Here is a 17547-nt window from a genome sequence, read left to right as displayed (position 1 = left end):
TACTTGACTAGCCTGACGGGTTCAAACTGGTCGAGTAGGATGCGTGTGCTTGAATATGTTTTGTTCTTAGTCAGCTACCAGGAATACGACTATTGCTTTCTTGCTCTCCCTTTTTAGTGTAGAGAATGTTCCTTCAGTGTCGTATGGGGCTCCGCATGGGAGTCTGTACGTAAATGCAGATCTCGAGGCTGTTATTCATGGTATCTATCTATACGAAGAAGTATGATATGGTCTCATAATAAACGGAAGTGTTCAATTCAGTTCATGGCTCATGGTTCATGGTTTTGTATATTGCGGTCTATATGATATGATAATTTGATCTATCAGTAGATAATCACGTGGTGAGATGAGTCCAGCTCGATTGGAATGGGAATCGGATCTATGTGAGAGAAGATAAATGCAGGGGATTGTGTGTGTGAAGACGCATATATGTGAAGAAGCGGACAAAAAAGGAGGGGCCAAGGCATTCGGAAAAGGGAATAATTGGACAGAAATCAGATTGAAGGGGAAAGCGTAGTCAGTTTACGTTACGATTAACCCCTCTCCCTTTCTCTTGACCCTTTCCCGTTCAATGGCGCAGATTCCCCCTCTTCCTCCTCTTCTATTTCCCCTCTGTCTTCTCCATCCTCTATCAACGCTCGATGACCCATACCACCAGTACGGATTGATCTCCCAGAATCCAACATCGCCTCAATCTCCTCAAGACTCTTCCCCCCCGTCTCCGGCAAAAAGACACCCACGAAGCCCGAAAACAGCAGGTCAAGCAGCCCAAAAAGCAGAAAGGTAGCCCACCCCAGCCCGGCAAGGAGATACGGGGTGGAGAAGGACCAGGCAAAGTTCGAGAGCCACTGGGCGGCGACAGCGATGGCGACGCCAGGTTCGCGGATGCGCGAGCTGAAGAGTTCCGACGTGCAGGGCCAGATGAGGGGACCCCAGGAGAAATTGTAGATGATGATGTCGAGGTATATAAGGGCGATAGTGGTGATGGCGGTGGGTTTGATTGAGGATGAGGAGGTAGAAGAAGGGATGGGTTGGGTATGGTCGTTTTTGACGACCGTAGCGGTGGCGAGCATGCAGAGGGACATTCCGAGGGCGCCGAGGATGAGGAGGGGACGACGGCCGAAGCGTTCGGCGATGCAGATGATGAAGATCAAGCAGCTGAGGACTTTGAGGGCGCCGAAGACGCCGGTGAGGAGGAGGGTGAGGGAGGCGTTGTTCTGGCCGACAAGGAGGGCGAAGAACTGTGGCCCGAAGTAGGCCATGGCGGTGGCGCCTGTAGACTGCTGCGCGATGAAGAGACTGGTTCCCAAGGCGAGACGGCGTGCGTTGCGCCATTGGAGAAGTTCGCGGGGGTGAAAGCCATCCATGGCGTGGCGGTCTGCTTCGACGCCTTGTTTCATCTCGGCAAATTCGGCGACAACGTCGGTTCCGTTCGAGGCTCGGATCCAAACGAGACTGCTCCAGGCACGGTGCGAGTCACCATGCACAAGTAGCCAGCGCACGCTCTCTTCCAGCGTCAGCATGCCGAGCCCCATCAGTGCTCCGGGCACCAGTTGCAGCGCCAGCGGGACCTGCCACTGGGACGGCGTCGGGTCGCTGAATTGGATGCCGTAGTCGATCCAATAGGAGATTAAGATGCCCACGGTGAAGGTGAACTGGTAGCAGCTGCCCAGACGCGCGCGCATGTCCTTGGGGCTCATCTCCGACAGGTAAATGGGGATCACGGTGGCCGATCCACCGATGCCCAGGCCGCAGACGACGCGGCCCAGGTAGAAGACCGAAAGCGCGTGAGAGTTGAGCACTTCAAAGATGACTCCGACACAAAAGATCGCAGAGCAGATCATCATGGCGCAACGACGTCCGAGACGGTTGGTAAGGGGCCATATCGCCAAGCATCCCACCAGAGCCCCGGCCTGTTGAATCCCGACGGCGATGGAACTGACACTGGTCTGCTGGTCGACGGTATATCGGAAGTCGCGAAGAAAGGAGTTGAAGATGAGAACGCCTCCTGCAGTTATGTGTTAGTCTTAGCCTTCGTCGTCTGACAAAAGGGATCTCCTACCAATAACACCGGAGTCATATCCGAAAAGAATGCCACCGCAGCAAACAACAGCTGTCAACCAGTAGATGCGGAGCCTGGCCAATCGAGGGGGTGAGGAGGGAGGAACACCCAGAGAGTTTGAAGATGCCTCATCGTTAGAGATAGGGCTGTAGGAGGGGTTCATGATCCCCCATTGGAGATCCACGTGGGAGATGAGAATGAAGATGAAGAAGATGAAACATGTCCATAACAACTAAAAGGAGTGCCGATACTGCCGAAAGGGGAAAGAGGTCATATGACGTCAGATGATCACCCGAACGGGACAAACAGCCGACAGCCGACACGCAAGTCTCCCGCTTCATCGCGCAATCGCTGTGCTGCCCTTCATTGGTGATCTTCTTCTATCCCTCTAAACTCTTCTCCTCCCTCCAAGGATCCTCGTTTCAGAGAGCCGAGAGCCGACAGACGATCGCATCGAGAACGGTTGTCTGCGCCAATGTGACTGCCATTCGAAATCGAGGACGGAGTATATAAATTTCACTCTTCGTATCCTAAACAACCACCCTCATGTTGGTCCAGCACCACCAACTTGCTGTATCTACTTTGATACTCCCTCTCGTCCATCATGGCTCCTAAGCGCCCCAATTTCCTTATTGCCGTGGCCGATGACCTCGGTTTCTCGGACATAGGATGTTTCGGAGGTGAAATCCGCACTCCGCATTTGAATCGACTGGCTGAGCAGGGTGTTCGATTCACCGATTTCCATGCTGCTGCCGCCTGCTCGTACGCAGTTCTCCAATGCAAACCCTCATGTTCTTTTCGTTGACCAACAGACAGACCCACCCGGGCCATGATCATGACCGGCACCGACCATCACATCGCTGGACTGGGCAACCTCGTTGAATGGACCAACATATCCGGCCAGAACGGGCCCAAAGGCTCGCAGATGAGCACCGCCCCACAGCGAGGTATGCCTGGTTACGAGGGGTATCTCAACGAGCGTGTTGTCGCCCTGCCTGAGGTTCTTCGCGACGCTGGTTACCACACCCTGATGTCTGGGAAATGGCATCTAGGCCTCACTCCGGAGCGGTCGCCCTTCCATCGGGGCTTTGACCGGTCTCTAGCTCATCTGCCGGCCTGCTCCAACCACTACGCCTACGAACCTCAGTTGCAGGGGAACGATGAGACGCCTACCTTCTTGGAAGCCAGCTACATCGCCCTGCACATGGAAGACGACAAGTACGTGAAGAAGCTGCCTGACGGCTGGTACTCGTCGGACGGGTACGGCGACAAGATGGTCGACTACCTTCGTGACTGGCATGACCGTGAAGACGAGCGGCCTTTCTTCGCATACCTCCCCTTCACGGCGCCACACTGGCCGCTCCAGGCCCCGCGCGAGTACATCGACCACTACCGTGGCGTATACGACGACGGCCCGGACGCCCTCCGACTCAAGCGTCTTCAACGGCTGAAGGACCTTGGCATGGTGCGTCCCGACGTCGAGCCGCACCCCGTGGACGCGGAGGAGGTCAAGCCCTGGGACGAGTTCACCCCGGAGGAAAAGAAGCTATCTTGCACGGCGATGGAAGTCTTCGCCGGCATGGTCGAGTGCATCGACGCCAACGTTGGCAAAGTAGTCGACTACCTCTCCTCCATCGGCGAGCTCGACAACACCTTCGTCTGCTTCCTCTCCGACAATGGCGCCGAGGGCGCCGCCTACGAAGCCTACCCTATGGTCCAGAGCGGCGTGATGCCCCATCTCCAAAAATACTACAACAACTCGCTCGACAACCTCGGCAACGCCGACTCCTTCATCTGGTACGGTCCGCGCTGGGCCCAGGCCGCCACCGCCCCGTCCCGTCTCTACAAGGCCTTCACCACCGAAGGCGGCGTCCGGGTACCCTTCCTCGCTCGCTTCCCCGACTCTGTCCCCGTCGCCGACCACGCCCGCAACGGCGGCATCACCGACCAATTCGCCACCGTCATGGACCTTGCCCCATCCATCCTCCACATGGCCGGCGCCACGCACCCAGCACCCAGCTACCAAGGCCGCGAGGTCGTGCCCATGCGCGGCGCCAGCTTCTACGACTGGGCACGCGGCCACACATCCCGGATCCACGCGCACGATTTCATCCAAGGTTGGGAGACCTGCGGCCGCGCGGCCTTGCGCTTCGGCGACTGGAAGATCGTGTATATCCCGAAGCCGAAAGGTCCGGAGCGCTGGCAACTGTACAATCTTGTCGACGACCCCGGTGAGATCCATGACCTCGCGGACATCCACCCGGATCGATTGCATCAGTTACTCAAGCTCTGGGATCAGTACGTTATCGAGACGGGTGTGATTCCGCTGAATCCCGATCTGGGTGAGTTCTTGGAGGCTACGGAGGCGCAGATGCCGGAGAATGCGTGGATGGAGTATGACTACTGGAAGAAGGGGGCCAGGGATGAGCCGGAGAAGTTTATGCGGAAGCCGCCAAGGTTGCAGAGGGTTGTGAAACCTTTTTAGGTTGGGGTATGGTTTTTTAAGGTGGTATGGTATATGGTGCTGCCTATGCCTGGTGTATGCCATCTATGCGTTGCCGTCGGGTTGTTCATGATTAATGATACGATATGAACTGAAATGAAACGAAAAAAAAAGGGGAGGGGGGGGGGGGGGGGGGGGGTTTGTTCAGAATCAAAGTATTTACTTGATCTATGGTGTGAATTGATATGCTATATCCAAAAACCGAGGGACTATATCATCACGAAGAAATCAGTAAACATCTCTCCTCGTACACATCGTGAATCAGCCCATGTCCGCGACGTATCCTGTCTCCGGGTCATTTCTTCCAACAGGAGAAGCGCTTTGGTCGCATTCGGATGGCGCTGAACCCGGGCGCAATTATCTTCAGAAACAGTAGGATTAGGCTCCTGGTCCTCACATCTCTGGTCCTGACGGGATAAACCTTCATCTTCATGTGAATCTTGTCTTTGGCTATCTAGACCCGCCATCCGTTGCATGGCCTTGACGATCCACGCACGCTGCTCATGCGAACCTTCCAACCCAGCCACAAACAGCGGCCAAAGGAATCCAATCGGAAGCGAGGAAGCACCAGAGGCCTCTACCGTGGCGAGTTGAATGATTTGATCAACAGCGCGATGTACGCGGTCTGTGCGCGGGTAAATGACGAACGCCACGCGGTGAAGATATATGAAAATAGCTAGGAAGTTGGCGACATATTGGCGGAAGGTGCGGCATATTTGAATGGCGACAGCGGGGCGGAGCGTGTCGAACAGGTGTGTTTCAGGGCGGTTGTAGATATCAAGGATGCGGGGACGAGTGTTCCAGAGTGACTCGAGGTCTGCGTTGACTTGGTGGGCGATTTGGAGGACATCGAATTCGTCGCTAACGGTGCCGCGACTGCGGTGGTGGAGATCAATTGAGACAATTCTGCGGATGACTTGTTGGGTTTGCGTGAAGAAGTGGAACGCTGGAGCGGTGATAGCGTGTTGGACGAGGTAGGCAGGCTGGAAAACAAGGGAACGTTCTTCCTCGTGGCCATCGGCTGGTTCGAGGTTGTTTGTAGTTGGTTTCGACAGGGTACCGAGATTGAGGAGAGGGTCACCTCCACGACCAGCGATTAGGGCTTTGACGTCTAGAAGCGATACCCACGAGACGATTAGATGGCCGAAGCCGATCCATGTCTTGGTTTGATTGTGATATTGTTGCAGTAAAAGGTAGGCCGAGTGGAGGTACGACGTTTCGGGGCGCCATGATTCGGGGGTAGCCATCGACTTGTTCATGTTAGTATAAGGTATCTGATGGACTGGGACAGCAAATGGACGCCAAACCTCGGCCATCATGAGTAGAAATACAGCGGTGAATATTCGCTTCAACTTTGAAACGTTCAATGGCTCTTGGATATACATCTGGATTTCCGAGCTCGCTTGTTGGTGAAATCTTGATGCCATCCGCCATCCTTTCCCTTCTTTTACAGCCTTGTGGATATCAGAGTAGCAGTAGATGCTATTCAACAAAACGCTGCATTCCCGTGAGAGACTGGCAATCACCCCACGTATATAGCCCCAGTCAAGACCTACCGGCCCAAAGATTGTAGGAGGAGCCTCTGAGTTCAGAAAGTAAGCTATGAGTTGGTCTTGGTACGTTGCATTTGTTTCGGGCCTGCCCATATCAATGGAGAGGTCATTTTGCCCGGCATCTGAATAGCCACTGTCGACGGTAGGTATGTCTTCAATTGGCCTATTCTCAGCTTGCACAAAGGACGGTATATCAACAGCCAAGGGAAATTCAGACAGCCCATTCGTCAAATCGAGGTGTTTCTGTTCCAAATCGGAGTTAATTTCCCCGATGAATCCAAGCATATCAAAAGCGCCTTGGAAGTCGCGGGCAGAACTGGACCTTGCTGGACTCTCTGGTGCCAACTGCTGGCCTTGCTCAGGGAGGTGAGCATGCAAAGACTGTCGACGACGCTCGTCGGGCCGCAATACTGTGTTGAAAAAGTTTAGATCAGGACCATCAGGAGCCGGCGAGGCTACTGTCCGAACGCGCTTCTGACCATGACCATTACGTCGAGCAACCAGGCCAGGAACGATAGTCTTGTAGCTGCATTGCAGATGCAGGCGAACGCAATTGGCACAGTTGGGTTTGGCTTCGTCGCAGCGTACTTTGCGAGCCCGGCAAGTCAGGCAGCCGGTACGTCTGCGGGGACCTGATCGGCCCGAACCCTGTGCTTTGGGAGGAGAAGCCTACGGGTTGGAGTCAGTTGGGAGGTAGAAGAGACGAAAGGGGGAAGGGGGAAGCGAGGCCCGTACCTCCATGACTGAGGGAGATTCATGATCGGACGGCTGGTGGTGGACGCTAATCGTTCCTTCCCCTTCGAGGGAATCCCGTAATCGTCCCAAAGGGGAAGGTGCGTTCCCCGCAGTTCGGCACGTGGCGTGATTCACTTCACCTCCTTCTATCAAGGGAGACAGATCCTGGACTCATTGCTGTTGGACGTTAGTCGTATCATCAGAGAGTGCAAACGCGGTTAACCATGACGATCCAGAAGACCGGCATTTCGCCAGCTCGTCTTTATCTTCCAGATAGCTAAACCATCAATGATCTAACCTTTCAAGCAGTGACTACAAAAGTTCGAGGGTCTGACGCAATCCGCCGAGCATCTTATCAGGTAAACTCCGGGTATTCCTTTGCCAAAAGGAATATTCCCGCAAGTTGATCATTTCTTAGCTGGTCGGTCTGCGTAAATAGGGCCACCTGCTTTTCTGTGGATAGATCATCATCTTCACCAATTCGATCATATCTACCGCACGTCTGCCAACAAAATACCTTCTCATCCCGCAGCTGATCCCATCGACCCGCTTGTCCATCCATCTTGACTACGTTACCGCCGATTCGCTCACCATGAACGGTTCCATTACTGATATGAGTGATGTCCCTGAACTACAGGGCGCAGAGAATGTTGAAAACTGGGACAGATCTCTCATGATACATCTTCGGATTCATGGCTTGTATCTGATCGTCTCGGGGGATAGAAAACGGCCAGTTCTTCCTGTCAAGACAGAAGGAAAGGAGGAAAATCCCATTATCACCGTTGAAAAAATTTCAGACGTGGAAGATAAAATCGAAAGATGGGAAGGTGAGCATGCCCGAGCTATGGGAATCATTCGCTCCTCCATGGCTCCCGCAATTCGTTATGAATTCAAGGACTACACGCACGCCTCGGAACTCATTGAGGCGCTGAGATCGAAGTACTACAATCAGCTTTATGATAGTTATTTCATTGAAGGCCTCCGGACAGCAGTCCATACCACTTATGCTGAATGCAAAGGGGTCCGGGACTATATCCGCAAGATGTCCGCTGCGTTGAATCGATTCAGCAAGAGCCTCGGAAAGAACAAATCTCTTGATGATTCCATCAAGATCCAGTTCCTCTTGTGCAACCTAGGAGAGGGTTGGGAGACCTTCCTGACCGTGTATTTCAACTGCTTCGATAAAAAGAAAACATCATTCGATGAACTATGCAATGTCCTGGTTGATGAGGAAATGCGCAGAGAATATAATGCGATGTTCACGAAAGGCAAGAAAAAACATTTTTGAAATAACAGTTGAATTTGGGGGTGGTGAATTGTGTGAGCGTTAGTATCTAGGTCCATATTGCCATCCTTGCTTCCGTGTGTGATAAATTATAGCCAGTCGGGTATATTTGGGCTGGTTTGCTCATGTCCATGTATTCTCGGTTCAAGGATGAATACGAGCCTGGGTACAAGTGAGCATAAGTATTCAGATGAAGATTGAAATAAGTTGAAGGAAATTTTGTGATTGACTCTGTCAAGTCTGAATTCTGAAAATACAATACATGGCAATCGACGAAAAGAAAACAAAACCTGTTTATTATACTGATATCCATCCATATGCAAGGAACTGATAAAAACTACACATACAAAACAAAAACAAACCTCTCTATTGCTTCCACTCCAGAGTGCCGTCGCCACGGGTGGTAGTGCATCGAGCCAGCACCTCCGACACCTTCTCGCGCACACCCTCCTTGTTGCCCCACTGGGTCAGGAACTTGTTGACGACCTCGCCGCGGCCACGGTTAGCGCTCAACACGAACTCCTCGATGTCCTTCTGCGTAGGCAATCCGTACTGCGCGTGCGGGTACTGGTGGTAGTCGATCTCGCTGAAGAGCGGCAGCCGGGTCTCGCCCTCGGGGATCTCGAAGAAAGCGTCGACATCCTCCTTCTTAACCTCAGCGAGGGTGGCCGGTTGCCAGGAAGCCTGACGGGGAGGCTTGGACATGAGACGGGCCTTCACGCCCTCGACGAAATCAGGGTGTCTCATGAACTTGCCGGAGATGTGGTGCTCCCGCTGGAAGGTCTCGGAGATGGACCACTTCTTACCCACGCGCATCTGGCGCAGCGTCACCTTCAGCGAGGTGGGCGAGCGCACAGACAGCGTCTGCAGCGTCTTCTCGGCCCACTTCTTCTGTCCGTTCTCCCGCTGAGTCTCCCGCTCCAGGGCCTGGAAGATCTCCTCCACCGTGTTGAACGCGAAGCAGCGGTCGATGGCCTCCCGCAGGCTACCGGCCAGCAGCATCGGCTCCTCGCGCTGCGGTGGCAGGCCGATGGAGTATTCGGCCATAGTCTTGTTGATCAGGTCCAGGCGCTCCGGAAGCGTGGCGGAGTCCCGGAACACCAGCTCGGAGAGACGGCCGGTCAAGTTGCTCAGCACGCTGGAGTGGAGGTAGTGCGTGGCCACACCGGCGTACAGGGCCTGGACACCCTTCAGGCGCTCCGAGGTCAAGGCGAGGTAGGTTCCGGTCTCGCCGTCAAGACGGGGCAGGAAGAACGAGCCACCAACGTCGGGGAAGAAGCCGATGGTGGTCTCGGGCATGGCGAAGAGGGTGTTTTCCGTGGCAATGCGGAAGGGGGCGTGGACGCTGAGCCCGACACCGCCGCCCATGGTGATGCCATCCATGATGGAGATGAAGGGCTTCGTGTACGTCGCGATGGTGTGGTCGAGGCTGTATTCGAGGCCGAAGAAATCGGTCGATTGCTGCTGACCCTCGGCACCCTGTTCATTCTGCAAAGCCAGAGCAGCGACGTCTCCGCCAGCGCAGAGAGCCTTGGGTCCTGCGCCGGTGACCATGATCACGTTCGCCAGTTGAGATTTTTCCCATTCCTATATTGAACCCAAACAGCCCTTTTAGCACACAGCATTTCACACACATCCAGTATACCACCGCGGGGAGACAGGCAAGCTAACCTTCAGTCGAGGAAGGATCTTCCGTGCCATCGAACCGTTCAGGGAATTGAGTTTTTGAGGCCGATTGAGCTCAATCAAGCGCACGCCGTAGAGGGAGTTGAACAAAACATCGTCGGGCTCGTCTCCGGGGAGCTCTGTGGGAAGAGTTGCGGAAGTCGACATCTAGAATCATCCCCATTAGCATTCCGTCTGGTCACAGAGTGTATCGAATGGATATCAATGGGATAACGTACAGGAGCCGTCGTCCTAAAGGCTGGGTTTGTCACCTTGGCGCGCAGAGGCATGGTTGTTGAAGCCCGCGAGATCCAGCTCGACGGTGTTGGTAACCGGGAGAAATTGCGGAGTAACATCAGGCAGGAGTCAGCCTGTGAAGGAGGAAGAAGAAAGGAGGGAAAGAGAGGACCAAAAAATGGGGGGGTGTGGAGAGAGGGAGGAACTGATGACGAGCAGCAGAAAGTATGAGATCTCCGCTTCGCTTGACGGTTGACCTCGGAGTTTTTCGCGGAGGGATTTTCCTCGACTTCCGAGCTGCTCAACTGCCGAGTTCCCCTCAACCTGTTGGACTTGCGAACATGTGTTAATTATTAATGAAAAAGAGGATTTGATCTAGTCTAACTGGGATGATTATTTTGAGAATTTTCTCGTGTTTGATTGATTTTGGTGGTTGTCAGCCTGGTGATGGCCCTTACTAGAGGTTCGATATACTCATATCGACTACATCGTACTCCGTAGTACCGTCCTAATATCTAGCACAACAAGGGGACATGCGTACAAAATCCTCCTACTGTCTTTCTATAGCCCTAGAATGCCATTGGCCGACTTCAGACGTGCAACAAATCCAATCCTAAACCGCGTTCAAAACTAGACAATTCATACATAACTCGAATCTATTTGTACAATAACCTTTCTTCACCCCAAAAAGCCGATACTAGAGTAATCATCCAGCCAGCCTATAATCAATACAAGGCCTTCGCGACCTTGGCGTTCAGGTCCCTCGAATGCTGAGCCAGAAGGGTATCCAGTGCCTTCTTCTCGATGATCAATCGTCCCGTTTCCAAAATGTCCTTGACATCCACATCCTGTCGGTCCAGGATCTTGGCATGGTTGCTCAGGTTGCGCACCGTCTCAAACAATTGCTCGTCCACGCGTTCCGTGATTAATGTTGACCGTCCGAATTCCCGGCCCCAGCCGTTGGCCTTGAAGATCTCGCTGACCAGATGCGAGGTGGCGCCCTCCGGAAGAGCAATCTCGTTGTCGATGATGATCAACTGGCCGCGACGGTATCGGTAGCTCAGGGCTATCCGCCACGCCTGGTCGTAGATCTTCCTAGGGAGACCCGAGGAAAAGTCACGGGGGTGAGGACCGTGAGCAACACCACCGCCCTTGCGAATCGGCGAGGTCTTGTCTCCAACACGCGCCCGGCCGGATCCCTTCTGTGCCTGAATCTTCCTGTGGCTGGCGTGCACTTCGTCCCTCCACTTGGTGCTGGCGGTACCCTGTCGGGTCATGTCACCTTCGTACACGACGGCGCGGTGAAGCAGATCCTTCCGGAGAGGCACAAGGAGATGGTTCTGGGGGTATTCGACAAAACGCAATGGCTCCATGGAGGGGAAGGAGTAGGTGGTGGCTCTAGCGGGCGCCGGGGTCCAGATTGGCCTGGACGCGGAGTTGTTGGAGGCGGTTTGGGTTTCGGAGGATACCGATCGCGAGAAAGTTTTCGATAGGCATCGTTGCTGTATAACAGAAAAAGCCATCAGACGTTAGCTAAACTGGTTACCTGGTGAGATAGAAGATGGGCTGTAGTCGAAAGGGTTCTGGGAACAGGGAAGAGCCAGTACCGTTGTAGCCTCAGACCCCGAGAGAAGACCACCGGAGCTGCGAGAGAGCCATCTCAAGGCTCGCAATGCGTCGTTTCCAGGCATTGTGAAGGATGCAGGGCCCGTGGAGGCGTGGGAGGTCTGGGCAGGAATATGGGGTTGGGGCAGGTGAAGCAGCAAAAGTTCAGATGGCGCTAAGTCCGCTGAGGCTTGGCTTTTCGTCCGCGAAAAAAGTTCCCTCCGCCAAATCGACCTCAACCACCTTCGCCCGGTCCCGTCACCACTACACCTCTGCTCTCTCCCCTTCCCCCTACGCCTTTCAATTCCCGTCACGATGGCCCATTGTGAGCGGGCCTCGAAGCCTTTGCTCCAATGCCTACACAAGGCTAGCAGAGGTCTCTCCGGCCTCCAGCTCCAGTCGACCCGAGCCTTCCAAACAACGGCCCTTGTTCGCGAGGAAGCTCAGACGGAAACCAAGAGCCAGCCATTTCACAAATCCCCCGATCCGGAACTGGTCTCGAGTCCCCGACTGGAACGGCGATTGCTACGACAGGGTATCTCGCCCATCGGCTCCCGTCGACGTCGTGCCGCACTGCAGAACTCGGCCAACATCCCCTTCGAACAATTGCCGTACCAGTGTTTCCAGGAGGCCCGCAACGTTCTGATTGGCGACCGTGCAGAGAAGTTGAAGGATGTGACGGCAATGAGGGAGAAGATTGCCCGGCTCGAGGCCATCCCTACGGAGGAAGCCGGCGGGGAGCAGGTGAAAAAGTCGAAGCTCGTGGCTATGCAACGCCATCTCGAGCATCTGAAGATTCTCGCCGACATCAACGACCCCATAGTGAAGAAGAAGTTCGAAGATGGGCAGGGTGAGTATTCCGGATTTCAATGTGATAACATTCTTTATTGCATAATCTAACCATACTTCTCGATTGCAGGTGACATGACCAAACCTATCTATCGTTTTCTGGCCGATCGGAAATGGAGGGAATACCGACGCAAGATCTTGGTCCAGCGCATTACGCAGATGAATGTCATCCCTGACGTGCTTCCTCACTGCGACCCCGTGGCGGATACCAAGCTGTACTTTGGCCGGAATGCGGTTCAGCCGGGTGATTTCGTCAACTCGCAGCTCAGCATGGTTGCCCCTAAGCTCGACGTGCAGCTTTTCGAGCAGGGTGAGAAGCTTGTGACCATTGCTGTTGTGGACTCGGATATCCCCAACGTTGAGAAGGATGGTTTCGACTACAAGATGCAGTATCTCGCCGTCAACGTCCCCATCTCGGTCGCAAAGACGAAGATCGACCTCGGCAGCCTCTCGACCGAGTCGCAGGTGGTCCTGCCGTGGGTGCCTCCCGTGGCCCAGAAGGGCAGTCCCTACCACAGGCTATCCGTCTTCATTATGGAGCAGAAAGACTCGAAGCCATTGGACTTCGCTGCCGTCAAGGCCAAGGAGACGGAGCGCGACAACCTCCTACTACGAACTCTCCAGGCTCGCTATCACCTGAAGGCCATCAGCGCGCATTTGTTCCGAACCCAGTGGGATGAGACCATGGCCGCCGTGATGAAGCAGATTGGATATGCCGACGCGGACTTGGAGCTCCGCCGGAAGAGGAGCGAGGCTCTGCCTTACAAGAGGAGAAACCCCTCAACCTTCCGGTGAACATGCTCATCGGCAACTTTTCCCTTTTTTCGTCTCTTGGTGTTTTTATCATTCGGTCCTCGCTATGTACTGTACAATTGATATGTATGAATATGCACAAATTCCCAACAAGATCCCAACTTCCAGTCGGAACTCCAGACTCCGTTATAGGTATACAAGACAAGATAAGGCGAGTCATTCCTCGGACAGCTGGGCCGGCTGCATCGTGTTGCGCACCCATTGCATCTTCGAAGGCGGCCAGACGCGACCGATAATTTTCCCGTTTATCAGGCCCATCGGAATAGGCCCGTAATTTCTCGAGTCCCTCGACCAGGGCAGGTTATCACCACCCACATACACATGACCTTCAGGCACCTATCCATCAACCAAATCATTAGCCGCCATATCTTCAAATCCATAGCTGTAGTCCGAAAAGTCTTCCAATTATACCTGAATCATCTCCTGCTCCTTCCCAACCTCCGTACTGAACGGCATGTCCCGGCAGACAAAATCCCCCGGCATGCCAATGACTCTCTTAGCGCCATTGACACCCAAAAACGTCGGATGATAAAATCGCACCACGTCGCCCACCTCAATGCCTTTGCCGTGTTTATGCACTCGCGAAATCAACAGGTAGTCGCCCCGCGGGTTGAAAGTCGGGTACATCGACGGCCCCTCGCTGAGCTGCACGGTGATCAGATGCTCCCAGATTAACGTGCAGGCGCAGAAGAGACCCAGGCCGTCCAGGGTAAGGCGGAAGACGGCGCCGGGAGTAGCCTTTCGAAGGCCGGCTCGGAAAAGTCGTTCCATGAGATTGTAGGGACTAGCTTTGGAGCATTTCGTGTGGAAAGCGGTATGAGGTGTTGCTGGTGCTGCTACTAACTAACCGTCTAACTATGATTTACTGCTGCTCGGAGGTGGAATCGGGTGGATCTCCGGGAAGGTCACGTGGGGGTCACTTTAAAAAGTCGGATTTTTGTGCGGAATCTTTTTTATTTCTCTCTCTCTCTCTGCACCGTGCGACAACACAACCACTTCACTGGCTGAGTGTGTTTTGTCTATGCAGTTCGCGTGTCCTTCAAGGATCCAACAGTCGACACCATGATCATGCTTGATCCCCTTTTCAAGGCTCTCTGATCTCGCCGGTCTGCCTCTACCTCGAGATTTATGCGTCTACAGGTTTCGGCTACGACCCCCCCTCATAGAACACCGTACACATGGAAGGTGTTACATTACACCAACCAAGACCTATCGTTGTCATCATCAACCGCTTCTAAAATTGCTAGAGCTCGTCGTTGCCGAAATTAAACACCAGAACGCGCGAGTGTGGACAGTGAAGCAAGATTGACATTTGTGGTCACTTCGGTGATCGCTTTCCCTGAACGATAGCTCAGCTTGGACCCCATTTAACTATGGGACTGGGATGCTGAGTGGTAACGATGGGAGACATTCTTAGAACTATTGTAGACATAGGCATCAATCATATCATCGTGCACCGCGGAGATCTCCAATTTGTTCGTTCCAATACAATTCACTTGTCATTCTGTTTCCACATCGCATCGGCATCTATCAATCATTATTAGCCATGAATCCAACCACCCATTGCCAACCACAACACAATCAAACAAAGAAAAGAAGAGGAAGAAACTTACCAGGATGCCTCTCCACCCCCTCAATCTCCTTCCTCAACTCCCTCTTCTCCTTGAAATCCACCCCAAACCTGCGATCCCTCTCCTCACACAACGCCTCCATCCCCCCCTCCCCACAAGCCCTCTTCACCGTCTCATCCGACACAAAACTCCCCATCAACTTCGGCGCCCCCATCGGCACCGCATCTCCCCGATCGACCTGCCAGAAGTGATACGTCTTGCCATACAGCGGCGCCACGTCCTTCATTTCGGACGTCTCGGCCGCATTCCACGCCGCCGACGGCACCGGCGCCGTGCTGGGGAGCGGCATGATCAGCATTCCGCTTTTGACTTCGTATTCGTGCGTGTGCCAGAGCGCGCGCTCTTCGGGGGGCAGCGTCTTGTAGAGACGCGGCGAGATCATGTATTCGACGCCCAGGAGCTTGGCGTTCGCGGAGGGGGAGGAGTAGAGGAGGCATTGGCGGACATCTATGTTGGTTTTGTAGCGTTAGTATCGAGGTTTCATTGTTATACTGTCGGGGGGGATGATGTAGGCATGTAGGCATTGTAGGAATGGATGGATATACTCACCTTCCGAAACATGCGCACAGTAATGATTCGCCTCGACGCACCGAGTCGGATCATCCGCGTAGACGTGGAACGCGTTCAAATGTGCACAGATCTGCTTGACGGGAGTGAAGTCCTGGGTTATGCTGGCACCTGTCTCAAGGACATGGCTTTTGGTAGATAGAGGGGGGCCTCCCTGGTCGGTGGAGGTAGACTGGGACTTGGACTCGGACTCGGACATTTTGGATTGAGATTGAGCAGGTATCTGGTTCAGTAGTTGCGAGAGATGAGCATTGTCAATGGGGATGGAGTGGGTTTGGCAGCTGTTTTATACGACTTTGTTGATGTGGTTGTTGTACAAAGATGGATTGACGTCACGATGATAGAGCATGTCCAAGCATATCTAGTCTACCTTACTGGATGGAGATTTACGGTGCCAATCAGGAACAAGCAGGATATGTGAAGATCCAGATAATGACTCTGCAAGGCCAAGTTCATGACCTAGTGACCTAGCTGATTACAGCGAAACCGCTCCTGCAAATGCCCGCTACTCTGCACCCATAACTACATAACCACACCCCAACGCCACCAAAACACTCACGCACTTACATGGCATTCTTCATCTCCCGCAACGCGGCCATGACCTCTACGGGATCCGTCTTTCCGGTCTTCTTTTGAATCTCGGGGTCCTAAGGTTACATCAATATATCAGATCCTGCAACAGGCGCGCATACATCGGATGAAGGAATCGGGATACTTACATTCACCCTCATAAACACGTTATGAAGCTATACTCCTCGTCAATAAACAACCCAACCAGAGGGGGCAAGATGAAAATACCTTTTCATCACCAATCGTAAATTTACCCTGCGTTTCTTGGTTCTGGTCCGCGAACGCCTGCAGCTTCTTAATCGGTTCGGATTGCGACACGGCAATGCAAAATTTCACATTGCCTTTGGTGTATTCGTGACCGGGCTGAGTAGGGTTTAGTTAGCTCGCCCTGCTCGATCGTACACACGTAGAATCTAAAGAAGAAAGCTTACATAGACCTTCGTATCATCAGGCAAAGACGCGAGAGTCTCGTTCAAAGCCTTGTGCATTTCCGGGGCTGTGCCTTCGAAGAACCGACCGCATCCTGGAGAGGTAGATTGTTTAGCATTGAAATCCAGTCTTCTCCCCTGGCGGGGCTTATTGCTTTAGGCTCGCATGTGCTTTTTTTTTTTTTTTCTTTTTTTTCAAGAGTGTAACAGAAAGCGGGCTCACCTCCAATGAACAACGTATCACCCGTAAAAACCACCTTCTGCTCCCCATCCTGCATAAAATAGCAGATGCTATCTTGCGTGTGGCACGGGGTATGCAGCGCCTTCACGGAGATACGCTCACCAATCTTGAACGATTCGCCGTGCGCCGGGGTCTGCGTGACAGACTGGCAGTTCTTTCCTCCGATGACGGGAAGTTTGCCGAATTTGTCGAGCTGTAAGTTTTGTGTTATGAGACTATGTCTTCCCTCAAAGTATGCGTGATAGTTACCAGTTCATTGTTGCCGCCGGCATGGTCCCAGTGGCTTTTAGGCTTATTAGTTTGAACTTGTTCATGAGTTTTTCAGCCGTAGATGGAGAGAACGTAACATACTGGTGAGTATTGACAATGGCCGTGAGATCAATCTTTCCGGCCTGAAGTTGCTTTTCCAGCTCCGGGATCACCCTACAGTCGATACAATCAGCTTTGCTTCTTGATGCTTCCCGTGGCCGGTCAATGCAGCGGTAGTACGCGAGCGTCAACATACTCAGGCGGATTTGCCGGATCAATAATCACAGACTGCCTCGTCGGCTCATCAGTCACCAGGTAGGCATAGTTATTGCCTTTCCCAGTCCCTGGATATAGTCAGCATCGAGCCCGTCAACACCTCGAACAACATGAACAAAACAAAAGACACATCCAGTGTATGACAAATAGGCGATGAATGCACGGGTAGCTTACACATCGGAATCGATTGAACATGCATGGCCCTGGCGACTTGTCTGGGTAGATGCGTAGAAGCGAGACGGGATTTGTTTCGGACACTGTACCCAATGGAGGATTGA

At 53.3% G+C, this 17547-nt stretch overlaps 10 protein-coding genes across 10 annotated transcripts; 3 read left to right on the top strand and 7 right to left on the bottom strand.

Annotated features, from left to right (window-relative positions):
• Positions 1-533: 533 nt before the first annotated feature.
• LDX57_004943 (sugar porter family MFS transporter) lies at positions 534-2225 on the bottom strand (the record flags this gene model as incomplete). The annotated part of the gene is made up of 2 exons (XM_046086622.1): positions 534-2008; positions 2063-2225. The coding sequence occupies 2 exons, from the start codon at positions 2223-2225 to the stop codon at positions 534-536; spliced, it is 1638 nt and encodes a 545-aa protein (XP_045942587.1).
• A 441-nt stretch (positions 2226-2666) lies between these two features.
• LDX57_004942 (arylsulfatase) lies at positions 2667-4547 on the top strand (the record flags this gene model as incomplete). Its single annotated transcript, XM_046086621.1, has 2 exons — positions 2667-2824; positions 2879-4547. 2 exons carry the CDS (start codon positions 2667-2669, stop codon positions 4545-4547), a joined length of 1827 nt encoding a protein of 608 aa, XP_045942586.1.
• Positions 4548-4774: 227 nt separating this feature from the next.
• On the bottom strand, positions 4775-6859 carry LDX57_004941 (Zn(II)2Cys6 transcription factor; the record flags this gene model as incomplete). The annotated part of the gene is made up of 3 exons (XM_046086620.1): positions 4775-5815; positions 5873-6787; positions 6854-6859. The coding sequence occupies 3 exons, from the start codon at positions 6857-6859 to the stop codon at positions 4775-4777; spliced, it is 1962 nt and encodes a 653-aa protein (XP_045942585.1).
• Positions 6860-7445: 586 nt separating this feature from the next.
• LDX57_004940 (uncharacterized protein) lies at positions 7446-8141 on the top strand (the record flags this gene model as incomplete). The annotated part of the gene is made up of 1 exon (XM_046086619.1): positions 7446-8141. The coding sequence occupies one exon, from the start codon at positions 7446-7448 to the stop codon at positions 8139-8141; it is 696 nt and encodes a 231-aa protein (XP_045942584.1).
• Positions 8142-8504: 363 nt separating this feature from the next.
• On the bottom strand, positions 8505-10093 carry EHD3 (mitochondrial 37S ribosomal protein mS47; the record flags this gene model as incomplete). Its single annotated transcript, XM_046086618.1, has 3 exons — positions 8505-9725; positions 9810-9971; positions 10043-10093. 3 exons carry the CDS (start codon positions 10091-10093, stop codon positions 8505-8507), a joined length of 1434 nt encoding a protein of 477 aa, XP_045942583.1.
• A 361-nt stretch (positions 10094-10454) lies between these two features.
• yml6 (mitochondrial 54S ribosomal protein uL4m) lies at positions 10455-11866 on the bottom strand. Its single transcript, XM_046086617.1, has one exon. The coding sequence runs from the start codon at positions 11561-11563 to the stop codon at positions 10766-10768; it is 798 nt and encodes a 265-aa protein (XP_045942582.1). The 5' UTR covers positions 11564-11866; the 3' UTR covers positions 10455-10765.
• Positions 11867-11960: 94 nt separating this feature from the next.
• MRPL35 (mitochondrial 54S ribosomal protein mL38) lies at positions 11961-13289 on the top strand (the record flags this gene model as incomplete). Its single annotated transcript, XM_046086616.1, has 2 exons — positions 11961-12495; positions 12565-13289. The coding sequence occupies 2 exons, from the start codon at positions 11961-11963 to the stop codon at positions 13287-13289; spliced, it is 1260 nt and encodes a 419-aa protein (XP_045942581.1).
• Positions 13290-13463: 174 nt separating this feature from the next.
• LDX57_004936 (putative mitochondrial inner membrane protease subunit 1) lies at positions 13464-14078 on the bottom strand (the record flags this gene model as incomplete). Its single annotated transcript, XM_046086615.1, has 2 exons — positions 13464-13643; positions 13719-14078. 2 exons carry the CDS (start codon positions 14076-14078, stop codon positions 13464-13466), a joined length of 540 nt encoding a protein of 179 aa, XP_045942580.1.
• A 721-nt stretch (positions 14079-14799) lies between these two features.
• Positions 14800-15704, bottom strand: LDX57_004935 (OBAP family protein; the record flags this gene model as incomplete). Its single annotated transcript, XM_046086614.1, has 3 exons — positions 14800-14834; positions 14921-15385; positions 15488-15704. 3 exons carry the CDS (start codon positions 15702-15704, stop codon positions 14800-14802), a joined length of 717 nt encoding a protein of 238 aa, XP_045942579.1.
• A 364-nt stretch (positions 15705-16068) lies between these two features.
• GLO2 (hydroxyacylglutathione hydrolase) lies at positions 16069-17468 on the bottom strand (the record flags this gene model as incomplete). The annotated part of the gene is made up of 9 exons (XM_046086613.1): positions 16069-16152; positions 16225-16251; positions 16304-16438; positions 16507-16598; positions 16727-16937; positions 16994-17027; positions 17096-17167; positions 17250-17337; positions 17444-17468. The coding sequence occupies 9 exons, from the start codon at positions 17466-17468 to the stop codon at positions 16069-16071; spliced, it is 768 nt and encodes a 255-aa protein (XP_045942578.1).
• Positions 17469-17547: the final 79 nt, after the last annotated feature.

The sequence above is a fragment of the Aspergillus melleus genome, assembly GCF_016097325.1.
Source record: "Aspergillus melleus strain CBS 546.65 chromosome Unknown contig2, whole genome shotgun sequence".
Lineage (NCBI taxonomy): Eukaryota > Fungi > Ascomycota > Eurotiomycetes > Eurotiales > Aspergillaceae > Aspergillus > Aspergillus melleus.
This window is presented reverse-complemented; position numbering and strand designations above follow the sequence as displayed.